General features: G+C 39.2%; 1 protein-coding gene across 2 annotated transcripts; it reads left to right on the top strand.

Annotated features, from left to right (window-relative positions):
- The first annotated feature begins 780 nt into the window (after nucleotides 1-780).
- tfg (trafficking from ER to golgi regulator) lies at nucleotides 781-25936 on the top strand. 2 transcript variants are annotated; one of them, XM_084724685.1, is made up of 8 exons: nucleotides 781-938; nucleotides 3590-3803; nucleotides 4057-4140; nucleotides 7987-8133; nucleotides 13164-13331; nucleotides 13472-13618; nucleotides 22928-23008; nucleotides 24570-25936. In XM_084724685.1, the coding sequence occupies exons 2-8, from the start codon at nucleotides 3620-3622 to the stop codon at nucleotides 24977-24979; spliced, it is 1221 nt and encodes a 406-aa protein (XP_084580811.1). In that variant the 5' UTR covers nucleotides 781-938; nucleotides 3590-3619; the 3' UTR covers nucleotides 24980-25936. The 2 variants fall into 2 exon arrangements, with proteins under 2 accessions (XP_084580811.1, XP_084580810.1); XM_084724684.1 differs by having other exon boundaries at nucleotides 22928-23023.
- The last annotated feature ends 312 nt before the right edge of the window (nucleotides 25937-26248 follow it).

Genomic DNA, 26248 nt, shown 5'->3' with positions numbered 1-26248 from the left:
CCAGAATTCGGATTGCTTAAAAATCCAGGACTGTCCTTAATTTTGCAGGACATCTGGCTATCCTACCATGACCACTGACCAGAATAGTGCAGGAGTTAGGAGTAATTTAGACCAAAGAGAAACAGAAACTCCTTTGATTGAATGCCTGGTATGGATAATGCATTAAACATAAACGGTTAAAAAGTAACCGCTCCGATTAGTTTTTGAGAAGAATACTTTATACTTTTACTTAAAGGTAGGATACTTAGGATATGCCTGTTACTGTTTGTAAGTGTGTCAGAAAGATAGTCGATAGGTGAGTCTCAATCTCAGACTGTCAAATATGGACACTTTGGGTTTAAAAAACATCCTGAGCACACCAAAATAATGAGAAAATGAGGAAATAAAGGCAGAGGGCAGTAATCTGCTGACACACTATCACTCCATTTCTAATGGGTCATAAGTGACAGGGATTCATTTTTGAGTCTATGCATTCTTTTGTTGTAGGAAAATCCTGCATAGAGTGCATTTAAGTATTTTAACACCAGTTTTAGTTGTGAAAGTGTAATATTTCAGTAACAGTGCCTCTACTTGTTAAATATAAATATACATTTTCTGTACTTTTTCAAGCGCTGGTTTTTAGGTATTGCCATTTAGTATCAGAAAGGCAATATGAATTGTAAACTAATTTAATAAAATTAGATGAATGCTGTTCAGCTTGTTACAACTGATGGTTGATCATCAACCTCTTCAATTAGGTGAGTCAATAATCACAACGCACTTTGTCCCAGATGCTCTGCGGCTGCGCGCAGTGAATGCCACGTACTGGTTGACGTTTACAGTTTGGAGGACACTTCCTGATGCTGGCACCCGGGTCTAGCTAGGCTAGCTAACAGATTTGATTTTTCACGGTTTGAGCAAACCAGTGAAATACAGCGTGGTCAAGTCGTCTGATTCAGGTAAAAACCCCTTCTTTGTTCGGGGTCCAACTGTAGCATGAGCAGCACTTTTTATGTTCCCCTTGGTTAAGTGGTATGTTGCTAGCTAGCAAGCTAACCACTTAGCCTAGCTTGTTAATGGTTACGTTCGCTACGCAGGGAGCTAATGCTACGCTAGCTCGCCCAAACAGGTGTCGAGACCGATTACTTAGAACTACTTTTAAAAACACTGGTTCCTAATCTATTCTGATTATGAGGAAGGCAAACTTAATATATTTCTAAGTGAAGAATATGCTGGTTTACCCAGGGTTAGTCCTGAATGTCTATTAAAGGTAGCTAATACAAGTTACACAGGAAACCGCTTTATGCTGACTGATTGCCATAAAGTGAAATTAAGGCCAAGTAATATTTATTATACAATAGAGGTTTAACTACATTACTGCCTTTTTTCTACATCCACGGACTATATTGTTGTTATTGACACAGCAGTGATGAATCGGCCTAACAAATGTTAGCAGTCACTATAGTGCTGTTTTTGGGCCACTGACAGATGACTCTGCGATTGAGCGTCTTTGACAATTAACATTAGCTACACTTGACATTTGACAACGCCATTTTAAACATTTAGTTTAAATTCCGATGCACCAAATGTTCATTTGGCAGTCCCAAACTCGATATAAATCATCTTCTTGTTGTTCTCATTTAACATATCAGTAACGTTATGCTAAACACGTTAGCTACCACACAATCCCTAGCATCCAGCCAATTATTCATCTGGCTAGGGCAGACAGAGCCGCAGCATATCTGGAATTAAATTCACTGTTATGTTACATTGTCCAGCCTATAACATCAGCCCGTAACGTCACGCTTAATCCAGCTAATAACTACACATGATCACTAAAACACGTTAATTTGTCATTGACTATTGAGGCTAACTTAACTGAATGAATGTAAGACATTACAGTTACAGTAACACTGCAGATATGTGATTACATACAAACCAAAATGTCTGTATGTTTGTTAGACACGTGACACAGATAGAGTTTCATTTGTGTAACATACACTGGTGACCCCTGACTGTATGTGTTATTGTGTTAGCTATTCAGATTTAGTGACTGTTAATTGTTCAAGTTTATGTGTTTTTTGTAGTCTTGCTCTGGATATAAAGTATTGTATAAATTAATCTAGCTAAATTAGAAAAAGGGAGCAAGGCCACAAGCTAAATTACGTCATGATGACATTGAGAAGAAGATTATCAGTGATGCTGTCATAGCACAGAATTGTTGCCACCTCACTGAGTGAAGATTGACCCTTAGACTCTACAGTTCAGGTGAACCTGTGTGATACTACATAGGCATAGCCTTGATAGGATTTTAGATTATAATCAATATACACCCTGCTGGGAGATAGACTCATTGTTAAAGGTTAAGCTAGACTGTTACATCAAATCGTTAGTAAAAAGAAGAAGCTCTGTCAGTGTTTTTAAGGAAGTCATTAGAACTCTGATACAGTAAAATCAGAGCTGCTAACTGAACATTGCTTGTTATGTAATAACCACATTTTAATCATAAGTAACAACTCCCACAGCAACATCCCCTGACCTGTTAACCTACTTACACAGACCCAGTCTTATCTGATGTCTCAATTTGAGTATAATGATGATTACATTTTGACATTATTATTTTATTGAATGTCTGAAGGCATTACATTTTATTCTCAGAGATGGATGTACATATAATTGTAAAAACTGAGATCTTTTGATACTGAGCAAGGTGATAATGTCATAATATTCCTAAGTGGTGCAGCACGTTGCTGGCATTAAACTTTGTCTGTTGCCTTGAGGTTGTTGATGACTTAGAGATTTTTTTTTTTCTCTTACCTGTAGTGCTACTTATCTATCTAGATATATCGGCCATAAACATGTCTTCCTCTGGAATATAATGGAACTAAATGGCACTCAGCTTGTCAAAGTGCCAAAAAAATACATTTGAAAAACTCAGCAACAATGTGAAGATAATCCACAGATCTTGTTGTGGCCATTTTCATGTAGGAACTATTTTCACCTGCCATATGTATTACCATGCAAAAGTCATGGGTGAGATGTTACAGCTCAGCCAAGAAGGATGCCAGTAATGTTTTCATCCTGCACCTTAATGAGCACAAGCCTCTCATCCATAAGTGGATGCACGCTTCCTTCCCTTCTGCACAGTGATATGGAGCAAGGAAAATGTTTCCGCCATGAAACTGCTCACAACAAGGTCTGTGGATTTTCTTGACTAAGCGAGTCATGATTTCTGGATATATACAAATCTATATATATATGCACCATGAGTGTCATTTTGCTTCATTATATTTGAGAGAAGGCAGTCATCTTTACAACCGATATCTCCAAAACCCGGCATCTCACCCCAAAAGAATCTAGTTGAATAAATATCACTACAGGTAAGAAGAGAAATATCCATTTTTGATTTGGGGTGAACTATTCCTTCAAGTTATTTGTGACCTCCCAAACCAATTTTTTGCCTGTCAAAACACTTTATAAAGCTTTCTTTTTAAATATGTCATATAAATAAAGTTAATATTATTATTAGCATTGAGGAGGAAAGCAGTTACAACAGGCATGTTGTTCAGTTGGTTATTTTTACATCTACTTTTCCCCTGATTTTGTTAAGTGGTGGGAGCAGAAGAGGTCGGACGGCACCATGAACGGCCAGCTGGACCTGAGCGGGAAGCTGATCATCAAAGCCCAGTTGGGCGATGACATCAGACGCATCCCTATCCATAACGAAGACATTACTTATGATGAGTTAGTGCTGATGATGCAGCGTGTTTTCAGGGGAAAGCTGCAGAGTAACGATGAGGTTACCATCAAATACAAGGATGAAGGTGAGTGAGGACACAGGTTGTCTGTCCTAATTGGTATGAATGTTGACAGTACGTTTTCCAGCTTATTCATTATAAACTAGTGTCTAGTATGTGATACTGATACTAATTACTTAATCAGGTCACTTTGTCACTGACCATGTAATTCCAATAACAGAATAAAGTTGATATTTCTTTTGGTATCTTGACATATTTTCTTTGGTAGACACAATTTCCCTTGCAGTAAAACATCTGGTCTCTCTTTCCCTTTTTCTAGATGATGACCTCATCACCATCTTTGACAGCTCCGACCTCTCCTTCGCCATCCAGTGCAGTAGAATACTCAAACTGACTTTGTTTGGTAAGATACTAAAGCATTTCCTATTTGTTGCCTCTTCATAGACATACACAATCATCAAGGTGAATTTTTTCCTTCAGGAATCTAAACTTAAAGTCTTAAAGTCATGTGATAGCCTCATCATAATAAACTCACATCAGCTGTTACAGCAACCCATCACTGGAGGGCAGTCCAGCTTATGTTTCACATAGCAAACCTCAGCTCTTCTCTCTCCGAATGAAAGTTGTCAGCACTCCCTTCTGACTAATTTGGGGTGGATTTTTTTTCTGTTTCATTGTGCTGGTTCAGCAAACAAACAAAGTGACAGGCAGTAGATGGATATATTCACAAAAGCCCTTCATGCCAGTTATACCTGTTCTTAATCGTAAATATATGCAAGGGCAGAGAGCTCAGTCATTCAGTGGCCTTGTAGCTTTGACACTTTAGGTGTAGGCCATAGAACACACATGTCAAACTCAAGGCCTGCGGGCCATATCCGGCCCATGATACAATTATATACGGTCCACGAAATAATTTCATGTGTCTATTATGAATGACCTGCCGGTAAATATCACTCTCACCACTCATACTACAAATCCCACAATACGCTGTAACAGCTGCCAATTTTGGTTTATGTTATTGTTGAAGAAAAAAAAGAAATAAAATTTGATTTATTTTATTGAGGAAAAAGTTGTTGCAGTCTAGCTGTTCAAATTCATATTTATGAATAAAACATAGTCAGTTTTAGACTGTTCAATAAATGTTAATTCTGTTTGGCCTGTAACTTAGACTGTGTTTTAAATTTTGGCCCCTTCTGTGATTGAGTTCGACACCCCTGCCATGAAAGAATTAATTACATTTCACAACCAACCAGTTAGCCTCACCCTAACATGTCAGATTGATGCCTGTTTTTGTTCGTAGTAAAAACATGTTACATAAAGTTGAGGTGAGCCTGGTTAATCACACGGTATATACATTCAGCTGTATGGGTGAAAGATTTTTTTTTTCTGGTTAAATTACTAAACCTCCACAGAAACAGAAATATTTCATGTAATAACAAACAATAAATATATACATGCTCTCTCAGTCTGTTTTTGTGAAAGCTGACAGAGATAGAAAAGAAACAAGCTGCCACCAATGTAAGTGTTTTGGCTTCACCTAACTGGGCAGATTTACTAAGAAAATAATAAAAGCAACATGGAGATGTACCATGACCTGCAGCAACAGCTTCTCTTTATTTCATATTTCTTGTGGCAGGTCTGAGGGGTCACACCCATACCTTAGATACAGAAAGCTTTTAAAATCACAAAGCTATGTGTCGTTGACTGTCAGGCATCATGATGGATGATGGTATCGTCCAGCAGCCCAACCCTATTGCAGAGCAGTCATTAATTCCAGACCACAATTCTCCGAAAATGAGTACTTATTGTGGTCATTAAAATCATTGAATATTGTGCAAAATATTGTCAATCAGCACCTTCCGTACAAATTAATCGATGTCAGACCTCTATCGTAAAACAATGTTGGTGGACCCCTGTTGCCAAGGCACTGCTAAAACTATTGTTCTGTAAATGGTATGTAAGGCAGGCAGTAACTTCACCTTCTTTATCATTACCCTTGTGTGTGGTGATGCCACCGTTACTACACAGGAGTGCAAATGTCTGGAAACTTCAAATAATTTGTTTTGATCTCAAAAAGTTGTTTGAATCATAAAGAAGCCATTCTTTTTTTGCAATGTAAATTTCACTCCTCAACACAAATTAGTAGTGGGAAAATGAGTTTTGAAAGAAGGTAGAGTAACCCGTGTGGTGCAGGTCACACAGGGTTGAAGAAATTTTGTCCTGTTTTTCCTGCAGATTGGCACCATAATAATGGACCTTTTGGCTTGATTGATGATTTTATTTCTTTAGGTAAGCATGACAAACCAGTGCCCTTTTGCCCAGCGTTCCTGAGCTCCATTGTTAGTAAAATGGCGAGCTGGCAGGGTGTGATGATGAAGCTCCCTCTGTCAGCCTGGCTGCTATTGTGAATGTCTCAGTGGATTCAGCCATGTGATAGATGATCTCTGTAATCCCAGGTATTCACAGTGTGGAGCCAACGGAAACAGGACAGATCATCATTCATAATATACTCATACTTAGTGTAGAATTAACAGCTTTTACAGACCAATGGACTGCAGAGTTCAAGTATCCACTGTTTATTTTACATTAGCCTTTTTCGCTGTGTAATACAGTGCTGTTTTGTGCTGATGACCTAATGTAGCATACATTTTAACTTTCCACTTAATGCTAAATCATAATTTACTTGTAAAAGAATTCAGTCCAATAAAGAGAATACAGTGAGTCTTTGGCATTTCAATATATATGTAACCAACAGTTTTTTTTGCCTCAGTGTAAAGTTGACATGCCTCTATATCAGGGCTCAACAGTAATGATAGCACGCTTGTAAAATGCTATGTTGTACAAATAAGTACATCTAGCAACTCACTTGATCAGGAAAGTGGTAAAAAATAAACTATTTTGATAATCAATTAATCATTAAAGTAACTTTTTATTCCATAGTGGGAGGAAATGCTGTTTTCAGCCTCTCAAATATGGAGAGTTCTTGTGTTTCTCTGTTTAGTAAACTGACTGTTTTTAAGTTTTGGACTGACAAAACAAGACATTTTAAGACATGAAATTGGACTTTTAGAAACTGGGATGGACATTTTTCACTATTTTCTCATATTTTCTAATCATTGCAGCCCTTGATTAAGCATGACAGTTAATGTAAGTCTTTTTTGTTATTTGTTAACCACTAATACATAAAACAGTTGTACAGGGGCAAATAAAAACCGACTTTGGGCAGGTAGATTTCTGATCCATTTGACTGGCTGGGCATGGGAAAGAAGAAGATGAGCATTGAACCCTGGCTATATTGTCAACTGTTTGTGTTCTACAATCACTTACTTTAATGTTTCTCAAATGGGGATACTCAAGTACTGCAGAAACGTTTAAAACATTAATTAAAAAAATATCAGTCATGCATGGTTCCTAAAATAATTATACTATAATAAGTTCAATAAAAATGTAAATGTAAGCTCGATTAAACCACATTTTATATAAAATATTGTTATTTTCATTGCAGTTGTTAACAGCCAAAAACTGACAGTTTTGGTAATAAATGACTGACAAAAATTGATCTGTGGTTGAAACGTAGCAGTAATACAACTGAAAACACAAAGTAAAACAGGGAAAAAAATTCCATCAATATCAGGAAGAATATGTTTTAATGGGATTTCCCTCAATGAGCTGACACTGATGCTGCAGAGCTGTACCATACCTCTTTATATGGGTTTCTTTCTAAACTTTTTCTTTTTTTCTGCCATAAATTATGTGCACTGGTCAGTGAAAAAATATTTCAGAAGGGGTACATTATTGAAAAAAATTTGAGCACCTGTGATTTACTTGATTTTCCTGCTCACTTTGCGTTTTGTTGAGTGTTGCCGACTCATTTCTGTGTAGTCTGACCCAAATATTCCTGGGAGCTCATGGCTATAAATCAGACCTAGACCATGATATATGTCAACCAGCAATTCAAGTTCAAGACAACAAAGTCTCATGCGAGAAACGATCAGAATTAATGAGATCCAGATTCAGTAATGTATTAAAAGGCACCATTAATAAAGGTAAGAACCAGGGGATTGTTGTCTTCTGTAAAAGCGATCAGGAGTCAAGTTCTATCCATCTCCCCTCCATCAGGTCTAACACACAAATGGAGTCAGCTGTGCTGAGATGGAGAAATGTTTGACTTTGCTCAATCACATTCCCAGAGCAAATAACACAGATTTGTCTTCATTTGCTCACTTGTGTCCTCTCTCATTATCTGCAGTGAATGGTCAGCCGCGGCCTTTGGAGTCTAGTCAGGTGAAGTACCTGCGCAGGGAGCTCATCGAGCTCAGGAATAAAGTCAACAACCTCCTGGACAGCCTGGAGCCCCCCACAGAGCCTGGCCTGGCTGCTACAGCACCAGACAGCGGTAAGCACTCTCACACATACGCAAGAGCTCGGCAGATAAATTAGGTGGTATATAGTGGTGCAGAAATGATGTACTTTTTTAGGCCCACATTGAAGTTAGCATTGCGCTAGTTCCCTAGACAAAACAACAATGTGATTTTTCCATTGGATTTTAGATTAGTGTAGAAAATAAACTCTGAGGCAAACAAACGTTTATGATACTGATGCCTTTTTTTCAGCAAGATAATCATCACACACAAACAGCAGTTGTATGATTTTTGAAGTGTAAATGCAATTACCAGAGGTAAAAAGCTAATGTAAGGCTATAAACAAACTACACCACACTAAATAAATAGTGTGCAGCAAGATGACGTTTAATGTTCCTGACAACCTCTGTGGTTTCATTTAGCCTCTTGTTAGCAACTGCACACCATAAAGCTTTAAAATTCACAAATGAGATATTCACTGACGTAGTTTATGTCATAAATCAAAACACTTAACCTTGTGTTAACTTAATTTCAGACATATAACCAATACCCCATTCAACAAACCCACTGACTTCTAGACACGGGAACCAGAGGTGGAAAAATGCGAACCAAATTCTAGGTTTTAAGATGCATTGCTGCAGTATTATATTAGCTTATTGCAGATATAGCTCTTTTATACAGTATGTCTCAAAAGTGAGTACACCCCTCACATTTCAGCAACCATTTTATTATAGCTTCTCAAGGGACAATACTATAGAAATGAAACTTGGATATATTTTAGAGTAGTCAGTGTACAGCTTGTATAGCAGTATAGATTTTCTATCCACTGAAAATTACTCAACACACAGCCATTATTGTCTAAATAGCTGGCAACACAAGTGAGTAACCCTTAGTGATACCTGTACATGTCGTTCAAACATGCAAAGCCACCTGTCCTATTCATCATGTTCATGTTTTTCCCTGTTTGACTGGACCATACAAATGTGTGTGTCATGGATTGGAGCTGTTAAATTTGGTGCTTTGGGTACAATTCTCTCATATTGGCCACTGGATGTTCAACATGGCACCTCATTGCAAAGAACTCTCTGAGGATGTGAGAAATAGAATTGTTGCTCTCCACGAAGATGGCCTAGGCTATAAGAAGACTGGTAACACCCTGAAGCTGAGCTACAGCACGGTGGCCAAGGTCATTCAGCAGTTTTCCAAGACAGGTTCCACTCTGAACAGGCCTCGCCAGGGTCCACCAAAGAAGTTGAGTCCTCGTGCTCTGTGTCATATCCAGAAGTTGGCTTCAAAAACAGATGTATGAGTGCTTCACACATTGCTGCAGAGGTTGAAGAAGTGGGAGGTCAGCCTGTCAGTGCTCAGACCATACGCCTCACACTGCATCAAGTCGGTCTGCATGGCCATCGTCCCAGAAGGAAGCCTCTTCTGAAGCTGGCTCACAAGAAAGCCCGCAAACAGTTTGCTGAAGACAAGCAGTCCAAGAGCATGAATTACTGGAACCATGTCCTGTGGTAAAGACAAACTTCAGATGGTGTCCAGCATGTGTGGCAGCGCCCTGGTGAGGAGTACCAAGATAATTGTGTCTTCCCTACAGTCAAGCATGGTGGTGGTAGCGTCATGGTCTGGGGCTGCATGAATGCTGCCGGCACTGGGGAGCTGCGGTTCTTTGAGGGAAACATGAATTCGAACATGTACTGTGACAGTCTGAAGCAGAGCATGATCCCCTCCCTTCGGAAACTCGGCCGCATGGCAGTTTTCCAACTTGATAACGACCACAAACACACCTCCAAGATGACAACCACCTTGCTGAGGAAGCTGAAGGTGATGGAGTGGCCAAGTCTGTCTCCAGACCTGAACCCATTTGAGCACCTGTGGGGCATCTTCAAGGGGAAGGTGGAGGAGCTCAAGGTGTCTAACATCCACCAGCTCTGTGATGTCATCATGGAGGAGTGGAAGAGGATTCCAGTAACAACCTGTGCAGCTCCATGCCAAAGGGGATTAAGGCAGTGCTAGATAAGTATTGACACTTTGGGCACAATTTGGACATGTTCACTGTGAGGTGTACTTACTTGTGTTGCCAGCTATTTAGACAATGATGGCTGTGTGTTGAGTTATTTTCAGAGGACAGTAAATCTATACTGCTATACAAACTGTACACTGACTTTGAGAAGATATAATAAAGTAGTTGCTGAAACGTTAGGGGTGTACTCACTTTTGTGGCATAATATATATGTAAACTGCAGCACAGAAATGCTGGTTTTAAGTCATTTTAAACCAGTTTCAGCATTACATAGTTTGTCCACTAGAGAGCACCGATATGTTGATTTTTCTTCTGCAAAATGTCATGCTCATTGTATCTTTGTCACAATTAAAAAAAATCTAAGGGATGTACATATATCAAGATAAGATTTCCAGAACAAGAGCTGAACAGCAGGGATAAAAAATAGATAGGTAAATAAATAAATACATAAGAAGCTAAAGTAATGAAAACAAACAAAAGACAAATTAATATATTAATAGCTAGAACTGTATTTGAACAAGAACTACAAAAAAAGAAAGCTGAGGGCCAATGCAAATGCACAGATAGACAAAACATAAGCACAAAGCAGAGCGAAATAATGAGTATTCAGCAGTATTGTGTGGTGATGCATTACTTGACAATAATTTGCAGTAATATTATTACTTTACTCAGCTATGTAAGGGGTCACAGATTCCAAAACTACTAATCCAAGTAGCTCATAGCCAACATCTGGGCACCAAACAACAAAAGCTGTCTGTTGACAACTCACTGAATCAGCTGTTCAACCTTGGAGTGCCAAAAACTGCACTTCAGCAATAACAACCTTATTCAAATACAGAATAACAATGTTACAAACCTAATATATTTAATATACATATATATATATGACTTAAGAAATGCAAGTTCATGACCCATAGTACTGAATACAAATGGTTGTAAAAAATAAAATGAGAAAAGGGGAAGAATTTAGGATTAGTTAAGGCCTTGAATAATCTCAATAACTTTAGACCAAGTAGTCACAGTATGAACACTTGTGTTATGTGTTTATGTTAAAGAAAAATACTATTGGCAGATTATTTATATATTTTAACTGTTAAATATTGACAGTATTGGCCTTAAATATCCAGGGCCTGTCACACCATTATAAATGGGTTTTTTTTAACCATTTGCAGTCTTTCCTACCAGTGCATGTCCCCAGAACTGCTCTTTTTGTCACATGAGAACTCATAACCTCTGCTTATTGATGGAAAAAGCCTACTATACTAATATTAAAAGATTAGACATAATAATATATTTTAAGTTGAAAATGACTCCTGCAACTTTAACATGTATATTCTAGACACTATATGCCACAGATAATATTATATATTTTCACACACAGACACACAGTCCAGCTGGTTTGATTTCTTTTTGGGGTTTTTTATTTCTTTGTTTTTTACATCTCAAGTTTGTCTCTTAATCCCACTGATGGGAATCACGCGGCCTCGTTAACAAATAACACTTGTTCAAATTCCACATGCTCACTGCCAGAATCGTAAGATCTGTAACCCACAGGGATGCTGGCACCAGACTGAGACAGTTTATAAGGGTCAGTTATTGTTGGAATAATTTAATAACTTTTCTTTCATATGAGGATTTGTCTGGAGTTACACTCTACATTTGTAGCTTTAATTATATCCTTCATGCGTACTGGTTCTGGCCAGTTTGATTGTGGACACACACACCCACACACGTGCTTTCTCGCACGTGTTTTGTCACAGTTGTCATTGTAACTGTGACAAAACCAGTTATGTGAGGAACATGTGCAGTCATTACAGGGTGGTGGTAGTTGAAGGCTGTTGTGCTACTGTTTGTAATTCACTATGACCTGTAACTTGACCTGTAAATTTGAAATTCCGCTCTCTCCTGAATTAGTAGGCTACATATTCATATATCATTTGTCTGCAATCTGGCACCATGAGACAAATGGGTGGATTTGTGTGCTGAATAAAATGCAGGAGTATAGTCAAGATTTTTTATGATGCTTGAGCAGTGTGAAGAACATTTAAAGCCCTAACCCCCTTGAAATTGTCACGATACCAGAATTTTAAACTTTGATATAAGTAAGGCTGTACATTTAATTGAAAAATTATCAAAATTGAATTATGACTGAGTGCAATCTCTAAATCACAGAAGCTGTAATTTTTTGATTAAGGTAAAATACGTGAAAAAACAGCATTATAAGGAAGAACTGTCTACAAGGGGCATGTTGTTTGATAGAGACCCCAGTGTCACATCATCAGTGCACACAGTTTCACTTTCAGGTTTTATAATGCTGCACGCTTATGAGTTCATTCACTGAACGTGCCCATGTTTTTGGTGAATGATGAACTGAAGGTATCACTTCACAGTAATGAATGTGAATGTTCTTAATAGATGATTAAATGTGTGATGCTCGCAGCATAGAGAGAGACAGAACAGAGAGCTGGACTGGAGATAGTCTGTCCTGCTATGCTACAAGCCAGATTTCAGGCAGGACAATTAGTACTTTTTGGTACTTTTTAGTTCTTTCAAATGTTTCTATTTCATTCAGGGTATTGAAAAAGTTTACTTACTTCATTACTTCTGCATTAGTTCCTGTGGCTCCTTTGATATACAGTAGCCTATGTTGATGTTCAATTGTGTTGTGTGCTACAGTGTAAAATGTTTTCAAATGGTTGTAACTTGTTTTTACGAACTACAGATATACATTATTCTGGCAATTCAAATTAATACAAAAATACATAAATATCACACAACATCTAATATGATGTCATTATATTTGATTTAATTTAGCTGCCAACTGTTTTAAAAAGATGGAAGAAAGGATTTGAACTATTTCATTTTTAGCTAGGTCTTGTGAAGCGTGAACTTGCACAACACTACTTGTGCTGCATCATTACGCTAATGGTGTATTAACAAATCTATTTTTATAGTGGATTTATCTGAGTGTAAAATGTTGTATCATTGCCACATTTTGTCTCTGCTGGTTCTTAAGCATTTCTGTGGTGGTGTTTGTAGAATCAGTGGATGGACGTGAAGGCAAAGTCGTGGCAGCAGATCCCACAGTGAAACAGGCCACTCCAGTCAGCGCAGCCAGTATGTCAGCCTTCGACCCGCTAAAAAACCAGGACGAGGTCAACAAGAATGTCATCTCCGCTTTTGGCCTGAGTGAGGATCAGGCTGCAGGTATTTTAATGCTATCCAACTGCAAAAAGTACAAGATGCTCTTTAGTTTTGTAAGTATTTGATTTGTCACAGTGTAAAGCTGTCATGTAAAGAATTAACATCCCCTCTGTTTGTCTGTCTCCCTCTGTTTGTCTGAGTAGCTCCCCCAGCTGTTGCACCAGAGGAGCGCTCAGGAACCCCTGACAGCATCGCCTCCTCCTCATCTGCGGCCCCTCAGCCAGGAGTGGCCCCACAACCACAGGCCCCCTATCCCAGTGTACAGCAGGGACCCCCAGCTGGCATGGATGGTGAGCCACATGCATCCCCAAGAAATCCCAAATACACACATACCACATTTAATACATAATGGGTGAATACACACACGTCCTCTGAGGCACGTAGGTTTCTGTGAAGGAATGCATACTGGGATAGTGTCCTAATGACGGCAGGGAGTTGGAGACCCTGCAATACGGGCGGTTAAGCGATTACACTTTATTTACAGTGGTGCTGTTATATGGGACATTTTTCCAACATTACCACCAACATAGCCTCATAAAAATGTCACTCCCTGTTGAGCAAGGTTGAATGTGTGGCCCTAAACTACCGACCCAAGCGCTTTTGTTTTCCAAAGATTATTTCTGCCTGCGATCTTACAAACTCCTCTGGTGTGCTTTAGTTGCTGGTATGATTTGATTTACAGACCAGGTAGTTAATCCTTAAAACAGTTAGAATCAGTATTATTTTCTTTTTCCTTTTTAGTTTTTATTGATGATTTCAACATTTAATATTTTAACATAAAACCCACAGATTCACTTTTCAGTTCTGCTTTATTGGCATAACAGTTCAGAGAGCACATCGCCAAAGCAGTCAATTGTAATAGTAATACAGTCAATAATACAAAAACATTTAAGGACACAGATAGCAGGTGACAGCAAAGTCAAACAAAAACAAAATAAGAAATAAAACAAGAAATAGAACAATTAAAAGAAAAACAAGTAAACAGATTTTGGATACATCTTAGGTGATTTTTGCAGGACGAGTTTGGTTTAGCATTATTAAGTCTTTCTCTTCATATACACTCATTCACATAAACACATACATATATAAATAGATATGTTTCGTTCTCTTTTTCCTTCTCTGCTTTCCTTTTTCCACCCTTTCTCAGTTACATGCCTGCATTTACATTCACTTGTGTTGTGGAATTAGTTCACAGGCATCTGAATAGGTTTTGATAAACTTATAAAAAAATCAAACAACAAAACAAAATATGACCAAAAAAAGGAAAAATATTTGTTTGGGAATAAATTTTTAGTAGTGCATCTAATCAGTTGTCCTTTCGATAATCTCGGTTGCTGTTTTGGGTTCTGAATAACGTCCATTTGTCCCACTTTTCTTCCAGTTGTGTCTTGCAATCTCAGATGATGTGCCACTTTTCCCATTATGTGTTCCTGCACTATCTTTATCCATTGTTCCTGGGTAGGAGTATCCACTTAACCCCATTTCCTTGTGATGGTGTTTTTACTAGCTATTAACAATATCCTGACGAGACACCTCTCCCTCATTCATATGTTCTCTTCTGTGAAATTAAACATATAAAGTATCATGTAGCTCACAGGGATATCATCACTTTGTACCTTTTGCAGAGTTCTGGATACAGTTTTCCAAAACATTGATAATTTGTGGTATTTCCAAAATATATGTAAGTGGTCTACATATATTTCTCCATACTCTTTCCAGCATGGTCATTTTGGATTTAAATATTTACTCTTGACCTTAGACATCATTTAAAAGAACAGATCAGATTTTTCCAAGAGAATTGTCTCCATATCTGTGAGTTGGTGGATGTCTGATTTATTTTCCATAAAGTATAGGCTTTTGCTGTAGATGTAATGGTCCACCATCCAGACAGATAGGTTTTTCCCCTCTCAAGTTTTTGCCCCAATTCATGAGTCTGTGTTGGAATAGTTTTTAATCTGAGGGTTTGTGTAGAACAAATCTGAATGTAATCAACTTGAGCTTTGTTATCCAAAGAAGGGTATCCATTGGTCGAAGGGGCAAAATATATATAGAAGCAGTAGGAAAAATACACAAAGTAAAATAAAGAAACAATCCCCAGAAGATTTCATACCAAAAAAGCTGTGCCGAGGTCCTCAGGGTCCTGTAACCCCCCCCCCCCATCCCTCTCACATTCCCACTGGGCCACTTACACTCACAGCACTGCAGTAAAAATCCTAAAAACTAATTCAAATTTATGAAAACTTATTAAATCATAATCACTTCAAACTGAAGTTTTTATTATTTATATTGTGTTTTTAATATGAGTTCAGTCCTGGTCATGCACTTACAGTGCGGTACCTTCACACAGGCCTGTTAATGCAGAACGACGCCCTTTCCTTTTCTTCATAAGTGTGACTAAAGGATTGACTGTGCAGCCACAGTCACCGTGTTTCTACTGTATGCAAGATTTAATTTCATGTCATGCTTAGAGTCCACTCTGAAAACAATAGTAATGCAATTTAGTATGTATGACAGAGTAGGATCAATGAATGCACTACACAGTATCATACTGCCTTATATTAGAGAGCTGTGTAGGTTAAATTCCACTTAATCTTTTTATTTCTCATTGGATTATAGACGGTCATTATCACTGTCACCCTGACTCTCACTAATAGAAAGCAACAATTGGAGATTTGTATAAGATTAGACTTTTTGGCAATTTGATGGTGAGTACTTCTGTTCTGGAAATTGCTCAGAAACCCCTTTACTGTCAATCCCCTTTACAAGGATGGGATACTCTCTATCTTTACAGTAAAGTAGCCTCAGTAAACCCCAGAATATTCAAGAAACCAGAAAAGAGACCACTGCGTTACATTTTTTTAGCTAACATTGGCTTAGCTTAGTGTTTCTGCTGGTAATATGTATCTGTGGTAATTGTTTCACACCACTCTGCTGTGAAGAATGCAGGAGAGCGCCCCTATAGTTCAGTTGGTAGAGCGTGCGCAACATGGATTGAGGCTGTCAGTCTTCTGCAGCGCCTGCAGCCCATTTGCTGCGTTTTCATCCCCACTCTCTCTCTGCCCCCTTTCCTGTCATATCTTCAGCTGTCCTATCACAATAAAGGCAAGAAGCCCAACAAATAATCTTAAAAAAAAAAAAAAAGAATGCAGGAGAACATTCAAAAAATCAGAATTGAGAATCGTTAAGAACCAAAATCAATAAACACAATCAAAGTCTTTAAAATCTAGTCAATACCCAAATTGTGATTATCCTAGAAGTTGTTATAGGTCATTTTACAAGTTAAATCAAGTTTAAAAAATGGTCTCAAAACAATGAAATGGCTACTATGGGCACTAACATCACCACATATGAATACAGTTGAGCCGCATTGAATCACAAGGGTCTCATCTCTCCATTCATACACATTCAGATATCTTGAGGTGAGAGGTCAAAGGACCCCTTTGAAAATGGTCATGACAATTTTCCCTCACCGAAATTTAGACTGAATCTGGAGTACTATTTAGCCCCCTTCCTGACAAGCTAGCAGGACTTGGTTGATAACAGTGGATTCCTTAGATCTAGTTTCATTTGGTATATTAGTTTATCTGTCCTTCAAACTGAGTTCTCTCCACCACGGTTGAAAACGTTAAAGGAACAAATTGAAGAGGATACAAGATAGAATGAATATACAGTATCCTTTTTAACCAGTTGACCGTTTACACATTTACAGTCACTGAATGTAGTGTAAGCAGATTCTTGTTTCTTGTTTTTGGAAATCAGACCCAATCCGATGTTGAAGCAGCAAGTTTCACTAAATGAGAAATGATCCTCAGGTTTTACCGCTGTGCAGTCTTAATCAATACTATGTAAACAAGAGTATCCATGGAATTTGAGTTTATCTTACTCAGCAGGATCCTTATCACAGCTCTCCCCTGTGTGAGATCTTAAGCATGCACATGTTGACCCAGACCCAAGGCCCAGATAAAGATAAATTAACAAAGGATTTGGCAGATGTTGGTAAAAACAAACAAAACTTATTTTACTCAATTTTCTCAGCACAGTACCACTCTGTGATCTAGTTTAACAGGGAAAATTGTCTTCTGTGCCAATCTTGCATGTCCATTTCCTTTATCCTGAGTATCTCACTTAACATTAGGGAATTATCTCGCTTGTTTCCCCTTTTGTTGCGAGAAAGCCCAGGCAGGTGCAGCCACAGAGGTGCATATCGTATTGTTTATCACATTACTTTAATTGGATTGGATTGTTCTCAGCTTGTGTTTTGGCTTCGCCGATGGGGAAGACCACTGGAGCAAAGGAGGTGTATTTTCTTTGCACCCAGTGAGAGCAGTAACTTGCTCTCAGAGCAGCCACGCTGCTGACTCCTCTCCTCACCGCACCTGCGGCACTGCACACATGTGGAATGACTACTTCCATTTAACTGGTGGTTTGTGGTTTGGCCTGGCGTTCCAAGACCTATCCAAAGGGCTCAATAAGAGTTGAGTTTATCCAGAAGGGAGACTTATTCAGTCACTGGGTTAGCCAGCACAAATGCAAACAGCCGGCTCAACTGCAAGCCTGTTGATGATTTTTTTCTATTCCCTCAATAACACAAGGACGAGGAGAAACAACAGACATTCTTTTCTAATAAGATTGTCTGAAGTATTGATACTTCAATAATTTTTCAAAACCACGTTTAAAACAATACAATACTAACATTCAATAGTAAAACTCTTATTCCAAAAATGTTGGGATGTTGTGTGAAACCTAAATAAAAACAGAATGCAATGATCTACAAAAACTTTTTGACCTACATTAAATTGAAAACAGTACAAGGACAAAATATTTAGTGTTTAAAATGATTAACTTTATTTTTTTTTTTAAATATGCACTCATTCTGAATTTGATGCCTGCAACATGTTCCAAAAATACAACAACAGTCCAAGGTCTCTGTTGTGTTTTACACTTCATAATGCACCGCACATTGTCAATGGGAGACAGGTCTGGACTGCAGACAGGCCAGTCTAGTACCTGAACTCCTTTAATTTGAAGCCAAGCTGTTGTAATAAGTGCAAAATGTGGCTTGGCTGAAATAAGCAGGGATGTCTTTAAAATAGACATTCACTGGATGGCAGCATGTGTTGCTCCAAAACCTGTGTCATCATTAATGGGGACTTCACAGATGTGACAGTTAGCCATGTCGTGGGTGCTAACACACACACACACACCATCACAGATGCTGGCTTTTGAAGTTAGTGCTGCTAACAATCCGGATAGTCCTTTTCCTCTTTAGCCTGGAGGTCATGATTTCCAAAAACAATCTGAAATGTGGACTCGTCAGATCACAGCACATTTTTACACTTTGCATCAGTTCAACTTAGATGGATGTTGTTGATATAGTTTTACATGGTAGAGTCTTAACTTACATTTGTAGTGATAGATGTTCACTGACTAGAATTTTTTAAAGTTTTCTCGATCACATGTAACACATAAAGAGAACCCTGCTAAAGCTCAGCAATCCTCTCTACCAAGAATTTTTCCCCACTCAGTGCTGCACTTTGACCTACCTGTGCAGGAAGACAAGTGTAAAGATCATTTCCCAACACAGATCAGTAAAGTATTGTTATTATACACATTGGCAGCTAATCCTTGATACTGTCTTGTAACCTTGTAGCAGGTTGTTAGATATATCTCCAGGCCCACGTGGCAACGAACAGTTGATCCTCTCCTTGCTGCAGATGGTTGGCACACAGACATTAAACTAGATCCTGCCCAGCCTTCTCTCCTCATTCCTCACTCTTCACTCTGTCCTCACATTATTCCTGTACTCTGGTTGCAGACTGTTTGTCAGTGTGACAGCCTCAAGGCAAATTAGAACAGCCAGTCACGGTAATGCATGAGATTGGATGCCAAATGAGCATGTGTGGCCTTTTAAAGGAGGCCTCAAGCTCACTTTTAATGTAAGCTTAGGTTACTTGTTACCATAAGAATGCTGCTAACAAGATCCATAAGAAGATGGTAAAGTAGTCTCTCAGATGGTGATAGACCCTTGGCAATAATTTACATCTGTGCAAGAACGAAAGAAACTGTAAACACATGTTGTAGCGACGGCTCAAATATTAGCATGAGGCACCTTATCAGATGGGCAGACGTGTGTTTGGTGTGAAATGTTTATTTAAAAATAGGACGTTGTTCTCATGACTCCGTCTTAAGGCATGCTGAGAGGTCAGCAGAGATACAGCCAACTGCGTCTTTGTTCCAGTGAACATCATTTTCCCAACGTGGGTTTATTTTTCTCTCAAAGAACTGTTGCTCTGTGTTCGGTGAGCCCCTAGTCATTTCTTTGTCCCATGAGCACTCTGCAGGTTCATAACTGACCTCTTGGCTCCACTGCAGTGAAATGAACTCTTCAGGCCAAAGGCCACAACATCCTTCAATCATTCTTACATAACACTGTGATGGATTACAGACCGAGGAGAACAGGAGAAGAAGCCAATTTAACACACATGCCTTTGCACACAATAAAGACCATGGTGTTCATGTTAAAGGTGCTGTCAGTGAGATAACAGATGGTTGCCACATCACTTCACTGCTTATAAAAACACACTAAAGAAGTACACTGTTTCTAGCAAAACATTTAGTTGTCAAGTGTCTCCCAAACCATCCAAAGTAATATGACTTGTTTTCTGCTGGTTCATTGAGCCTCAGCTGCTCAGACTATATATTTATTAGCAAATAATGAGAATAATTATAAATATAATAATAAACTTTATTTGTATAGCACCTTTCATGTAAGAAACACAAGCCAAAGTGCTTAACAAAGAAATTATGTGCACCAAGCACATAAAAACAAAGAAATAATGCTGTAATAAATGTAAAATAAATTATAAAGTAAAACCCTCTTGTTAATAACAGCAAAATAAGATTGAGAGAACTGAATAAATAGAATTAATCCTCACGTGCAAATAGACATGGAATAACCATAAAAAGCAGGGATAGAATGCCATAATTAAAATAAAATAGGATGGAGAATAAAACCTTCTTGATAATCCTAGTCAAGTAAAATACAACATTTTAAAAGAATATATTATGCTATTTTAGTCCGGTTATGTATCTATATATTATATTATGACTTTGTAATTTTGAATAATTCCTTGCTCTGAAAAGCACTGATACTCACTGTGTAATAGAGGATCTAATGTAGGAACTAAATACTGCTACAGACACACACAGACACAAATTTAAAACACACTGCAACACAAACACAGAGCTCATGCTCACTATTTTCTGCTCTTTAGTTCCCTTTTCTTTTTCTTTATAATATCATTATTACTAGACACTTTGGCAATATTGTCTTTCATAAATTCATGCCAATAAAGTATATTAAATTAAACTGAATTGCAGCAGTTTAAAGCAAAGTGGAAAAAACAGTTAAAAGCCTGTAACAAGAACGTCATAGCTCGTTAAATGCCCAAGTAAAGACATACTTTTTTAACTTTATTTAAAAATATTTGATGAGCTGGCTTCCCTGATATCTACAGGTGGTGTGCTCCACAGCTTTGGGGCATAACTGATAAAGGCTGCATCCCAATTTTCTTTTGGCTGTTTCTGGGAACCTCCAGTAAACCAGCAGCAGATGATCACAGTATTCTTGAAGGCAGGTAGTGAACAAGGGACTTGTAGTTGTAGAATGTAGTTAGATCTTAGCCCATGACGGGCTTTGTATTTGAGGAAGAGGACCTTAAAATCTAAATGTTGCAGGAAGCAAGTGCAGCACAGCTAAAAGTTGACAAATGTGCTCTCTCCTCTACTGGTTAATAACCAAGCTGCAGTTTGGGATAAGCTGAAGTCTCTGAGTGTTTTGTCGTTTTTTCTGTAAGACCAGTAGATACAAAATGAGTTATTTCTGAGTGCATTGAAGTTCTCTACACAGACCGTACAGAATAATGTGATAAGAGTTCATAATCTCTTTTCAGCCTTTGCTTTGTTAAAATTAAGTGTCACCATGTCAGCCCTCCCACACAGTGGAAAATCACCACCAGTTTTACCAGTGCTTGAAAGCCAGTGAACCCTCTTTTCATTATGCTTGCTCTCTTTGTGCTTTTCATGTGTCGTCACCCCAATTTATGTGCCAGGCAGGAGAAGAGTTGGGCCTTGTTAAGTGAGCACACTAGTTTGCCAAGTTTTTTGCATGTTTGTTGAAAATTGAGGCATTCATTGGAAAACCTGATGAGCAAATGTGAAATAACAAGGAAGAAAGTTTCCATGTTTTTGAAACCTGGGGGAAAAAAAGATGTTCAGTGACATCACTGTTGAGAAAGATATTACTGATTACATGATGCTCTTGGCTTCCTTGGTTATTCTAGGCTGGTAAAGAAGTACTGTTTAAGGAAGATCATTGAGACGATGGTGACCATCCTCCACGTGTGCACGTACGCAGTGTGGACTGGTGAAGTCATACTTAATAAAAGTTTAACAGGAAGTCACTGTCTGCAAACACAGACATGTCTAGAGGACAACTCCTTGTCCTGATGCAACAGGTTTGGCTGAATCATACTTGTCTGTGTGCCGATAGTATCTCGATGGTGGACACACACGTCAGCCTCAGTTTGACTTTGTGTGTCTGTGTGTTTATGTCTGCTCGGGCACCTACGTGCTGCTCTCTCCGTAGCTCGGAGCCATTTCTTACTGTAACGTGCCGTAGACAGGTATCTGTGGGTACTGGGCCTTTTTTTGCAACAAATACTTGTATCAAAGTGGTTACAGATGTTTTTGTTGAAGCATCTGCGTGTTATTCTGTCCAGATGCACAGGTGTTTTCATGAAAATAGAAACTCCACTTCCACTCATTTAGTTCATGCGTCTTGAATAGCTGTCTAATATAAAAAGAATAATTGCCTATAATTGTATTCTAGCCATATGTTAAAAAGGTGTAAAAGCATCTTTCTCCAAGACATGTACATATTCTTTAGTCCAACTGTAACTATATCCCTAAGAGATCTGTTGGAGGAGGACTGGCTTTGGTTAGCATGTAGCCTGGAAAGATTCTGCATTACAGTCAGATCTTTGGTCTGGCCAACGGACATGATGTATGTAAGAGTTTGTTCATTCCTGGTATTATTATGCATTCTGGGTGATCCAGTCACGTGGATGTAAATAAACACTAGGGCTACTTCCTCAATTGAATGTCTGTTACTGTCAATTTGGCCATTCAATCTTGAGATTCAACTTCTTGTTCTGTTTTCTTAATTTCTTTTTTTTGTGTGTTCAGTGCCACACTTAACTCCTATCAGCCCACTGTGAGCCTCATGTTTTACTTGTGCTGTCAGCAGCCCAGCAGAGATGCAATTGGCTGAGATCAACTGGATCTCAATGCATCCTCAATGCATATATTCACACCTGGACTTGGAACTATTTATTGTGATCTGATCACCCAGGACACGTGTTAATACCGGGTGTAAACAGATTTTAACATGCATGTTGCTAAGTGTAAATGAAAAGGTCTGCATTTGAATTTTATCTGGATATGGGTGTATAGGGGGGCACAGATGTAATGGATAGTGTGTCATATTTGAGATTTTTGTGATTCTTGTGTACTGATGATGCTTGTCCCCGTCTTTACAGGCCAGGTGTACCAACAGTACCAAGCTCCAGGTGGATACCCGCCGCAGCAACCAGGTGCCCCACCGCAGCAGCAGCAGTACGGTATGCAGTACTCTGGTAAGAGTAATGCTGGTCAGGAATTACAAACCCAAATCCCACAAAAGTTGGGATGTTGTGTAAAATGTAAATAAAAACAGAATACAGTGATTTGCAAAAACTTGCCAACATATATTTAATTACACAGAGTAAAAAGAGAAGATATTTAATGTTCAAACTGATTAATTTTATTGTTTTTTGTAAATATACACTCATTCTGAATTTGGTGTCTGCGATATGTTCCAAAAAGGTTCTAACAGGGGTGTGTTTTCCAACATGAGACATCAACTTTTCTCTTAACAACACTTTGGAAACTGAGGTCACCAATTGTTGAGGTTTTCAGAGTGAAATTCTTTCCCATTCTTACTTGATATACGACTTCGGGTACTGAACAGTCTGGGGTCTCTGTTGTATTTTGTGCCACACGTTTTCAATCGTATACAGGTCTGGACTACACACAGGCCAGTCTAATACCTGAAATCTTTTACTATGAAGTCACGCTGCTGTAACATTTTAAGAATGTCTTGGTATTGTCTTACCAAAATGAGCAGGGCTGTCTCTGAAAAAGATGTCATCTGGATGGTAGCATATGTTGCTTCAAAACCTGTATTACCTTTCAGCATTTATGGGCCCTTCACAGATGTGACAGGTGCCCATGGCATCATGGGTAACTGTCACATCTGTGAAGGGCCCGACACACCCCCGTATCATCACAGATGCTGGCTTTTGAAGTTGGCGCTGGTACATGTCTGAGTGGTCTTCCTCCTCCTCTGCAGCCTGATGTCACAATGTCCATGATTTCCTAAAACAATCTGAAATGTGGACACATCAGACAACAGAACACTTTTCCACTTTGTGTCAGTCCATCTTAGATGAGCTGTTGTTGATATGTGGCTTTTACTTTGCATGGTAGAGTCTTAACTTGCATTTGTAGATGCAGTAAAAAATTATGTTTACTGACAACAGTTTTCCTAAGTGTTCCTGAGCCCATATAGTATGCTTTATACAGTTCTGTGTGTTTTTTAATGCAGTTGCTGCCTGAGGGGTCAGTGATCACAGGCATTTAATGTAGTTTTTCGACCTTGCCCCTTGTGTGCAGAGAGTTCTCAGGATTCTCTTAATGATATTATGGATTGTAGATGGTGAAAACCCTAAGTTTCTTGCAGTTTCGTGTTGAGAAATGTTGTTTTCAAACTGTTGGACTTTTTGCCCAAGCAGTTTTCCATGAAGTGGTGAACCATGACCCATCCATGAACATCAGAGCTTTGAGGATGTCCCTTTCATATCTAGTCATGATGCTGTCATCTGTTACCAATTACAGTCATTTGTTGCCCCTGTCCCAAGTATTTGAAATGTGTTAGAGGCATCATATTAAGAATGAGTGTGTATTTACAAAAAACAAAGTGTATTAGTTTATTCAGTTGAGTTGAAAAGGATGCACGTATACACAACTTTTTTCGAATTGAGGTTTGTAAAACTGAAAAGGTAGCTGCTGTGTTGTGACGTAAGATAGCTTTCTTTCCTCGGCAGAGAGAATCAAAAAGACTCTGTCCTCTCCCTTCTGCAGGATACAGCACTCAGCCCGGAGCCCCTCAGCCTGGACCGCCACAGCCACCACAGCAGCAGCAGTTTCAGAACTACGCGCCTCCCTCCTCCCAGGCTCCGGCCCCCGGTGCGGCCCAGGCTCCAGCTCCAGGCTTCCAGGGTGGCCAGCAGCCACCTCATCCATCTCAAGGAGCCCAGCAGTATCCTCCAGGAACCTTCCCTCCCCAAAACTATACCTCCCAGGCCTCCCAGCCTGCCAACTACAGCCTGCCGCCCAGCTCCCAGCCCACCTCGGGGTACCAACCCCGCCCTGGATATACCCCACCTCCGGGCAGCACTGTCACCCCTCCGCCAGGAGCTGCTAACCCGTATGCCCGCAACCGCCCCCCTTATGGCCAGGGCTACACTCAGCCAGGCCCTGGATACCGGTAAAAGAGGATAGCAGGATGTCACTGATCCTCACACACCCTCTCAAACCCCCTACTACCCTCTATGTGGCTCCAACTGTTTGGCGTGGGTGCAGGAAATATGGTCTACTGCTCTGCAACCCCTCCCCTTGTACCAATATCAAGTCCAAATATGAAACAAGCAGCTCCCCCAGTCTGATGGTTAGTGTTTGTATGCCGTCTCTCCAACATACCGCTCTGTTCTGGCCCCAGTGTTTGTTCCTTGTGTTATTTTCCACCACTGTCCGCTCTGCCCTCTTGTATCCGTCATTGAAAAATGTAACCAGTCTGTATGCACACACCTGAAAGACCAAAACAGGCTGTTGCACAAACTGTTCAGTGTTTTGTTTTGTTTTTTCATGGTAACCTTTCATTTTGCGAGTGAGATCAGCATCAACATTCTGCATTTATAAGACACTATCTAAATGAAAAGTTACCCATTTGTGTCATTTGTTTTGTCTATTTTGTTTGTTTTTTCTTTTTTGTTTGTTTTTTGATCAATTTCACATGGAAGCCCTGAGAGGCAAGCGGGACAAAAAATCTGGTGATCCATTTTTCAACTCTGATCTAAATAGTTTTCTTTCCTGGTTTTATGACTTACAAACAGGTGAAAAAAAAGTTTTGCCAGATTTTTTTTCCACTTCTCTCAGGGACTCCGTAATTTCACCACCATGTCGGTATTAATGATGTGTCAATGAAACTGCCCCATGTTGGGAACACTAGCTAAGTGATGGCTCATGGGAGGTGTGGATCCCGGCATCATGAAGAAGGCTTTGTTTGTTTAGCTCGTTATATCACCTCCAGTAAAGCTCGCTAGTCCTCTTTCTCTTTCTCTTATCACTGGTTTTTACTAATAAATCAAATTCCACCTTCAAGTGAGATTAGTTGTTTATGTATAAACTGTAACATTTTTTTCTTGAACCTAATAAATGATTGAGACCCAGTACGAGTCCTTTTTTAATCTTTTGTTTTGGTATCGGGTTGCTCTTGGCCCAGTGCTGTCTTCTTGCTGTCTTTCTCTTAACACCCTGTCTCTCTCTGCGGTGTCTGAGTTCATGTCTCTGTTAAGTTTGGCCTCTACTCTTCCTCTGCTTCTCCACCCAGATTTGGAAAAGCGTGGTAATGCTGGTATTCCTATTTTGTTTTTCCTGCCTGTGGGTTGTGGTTGGCCAGGACATGTGGCATGCGAGTATGTGGTTGATCTTTCATGTCAAACTGTCTCACTGAGTGAGAAGAATTGAGCGCACAAGCTTTG

This window comes from Lutjanus erythropterus, chromosome 8 (assembly GCF_056507025.1).
Source record: "Lutjanus erythropterus isolate fLutEry1 chromosome 8, fLutEry1.hap2, whole genome shotgun sequence".
NCBI lineage: Eukaryota > Metazoa > Chordata > Actinopteri > Lutjaniformes > Lutjanidae > Lutjanus > Lutjanus erythropterus.
This window is presented reverse-complemented; position numbering and strand designations above follow the sequence as displayed.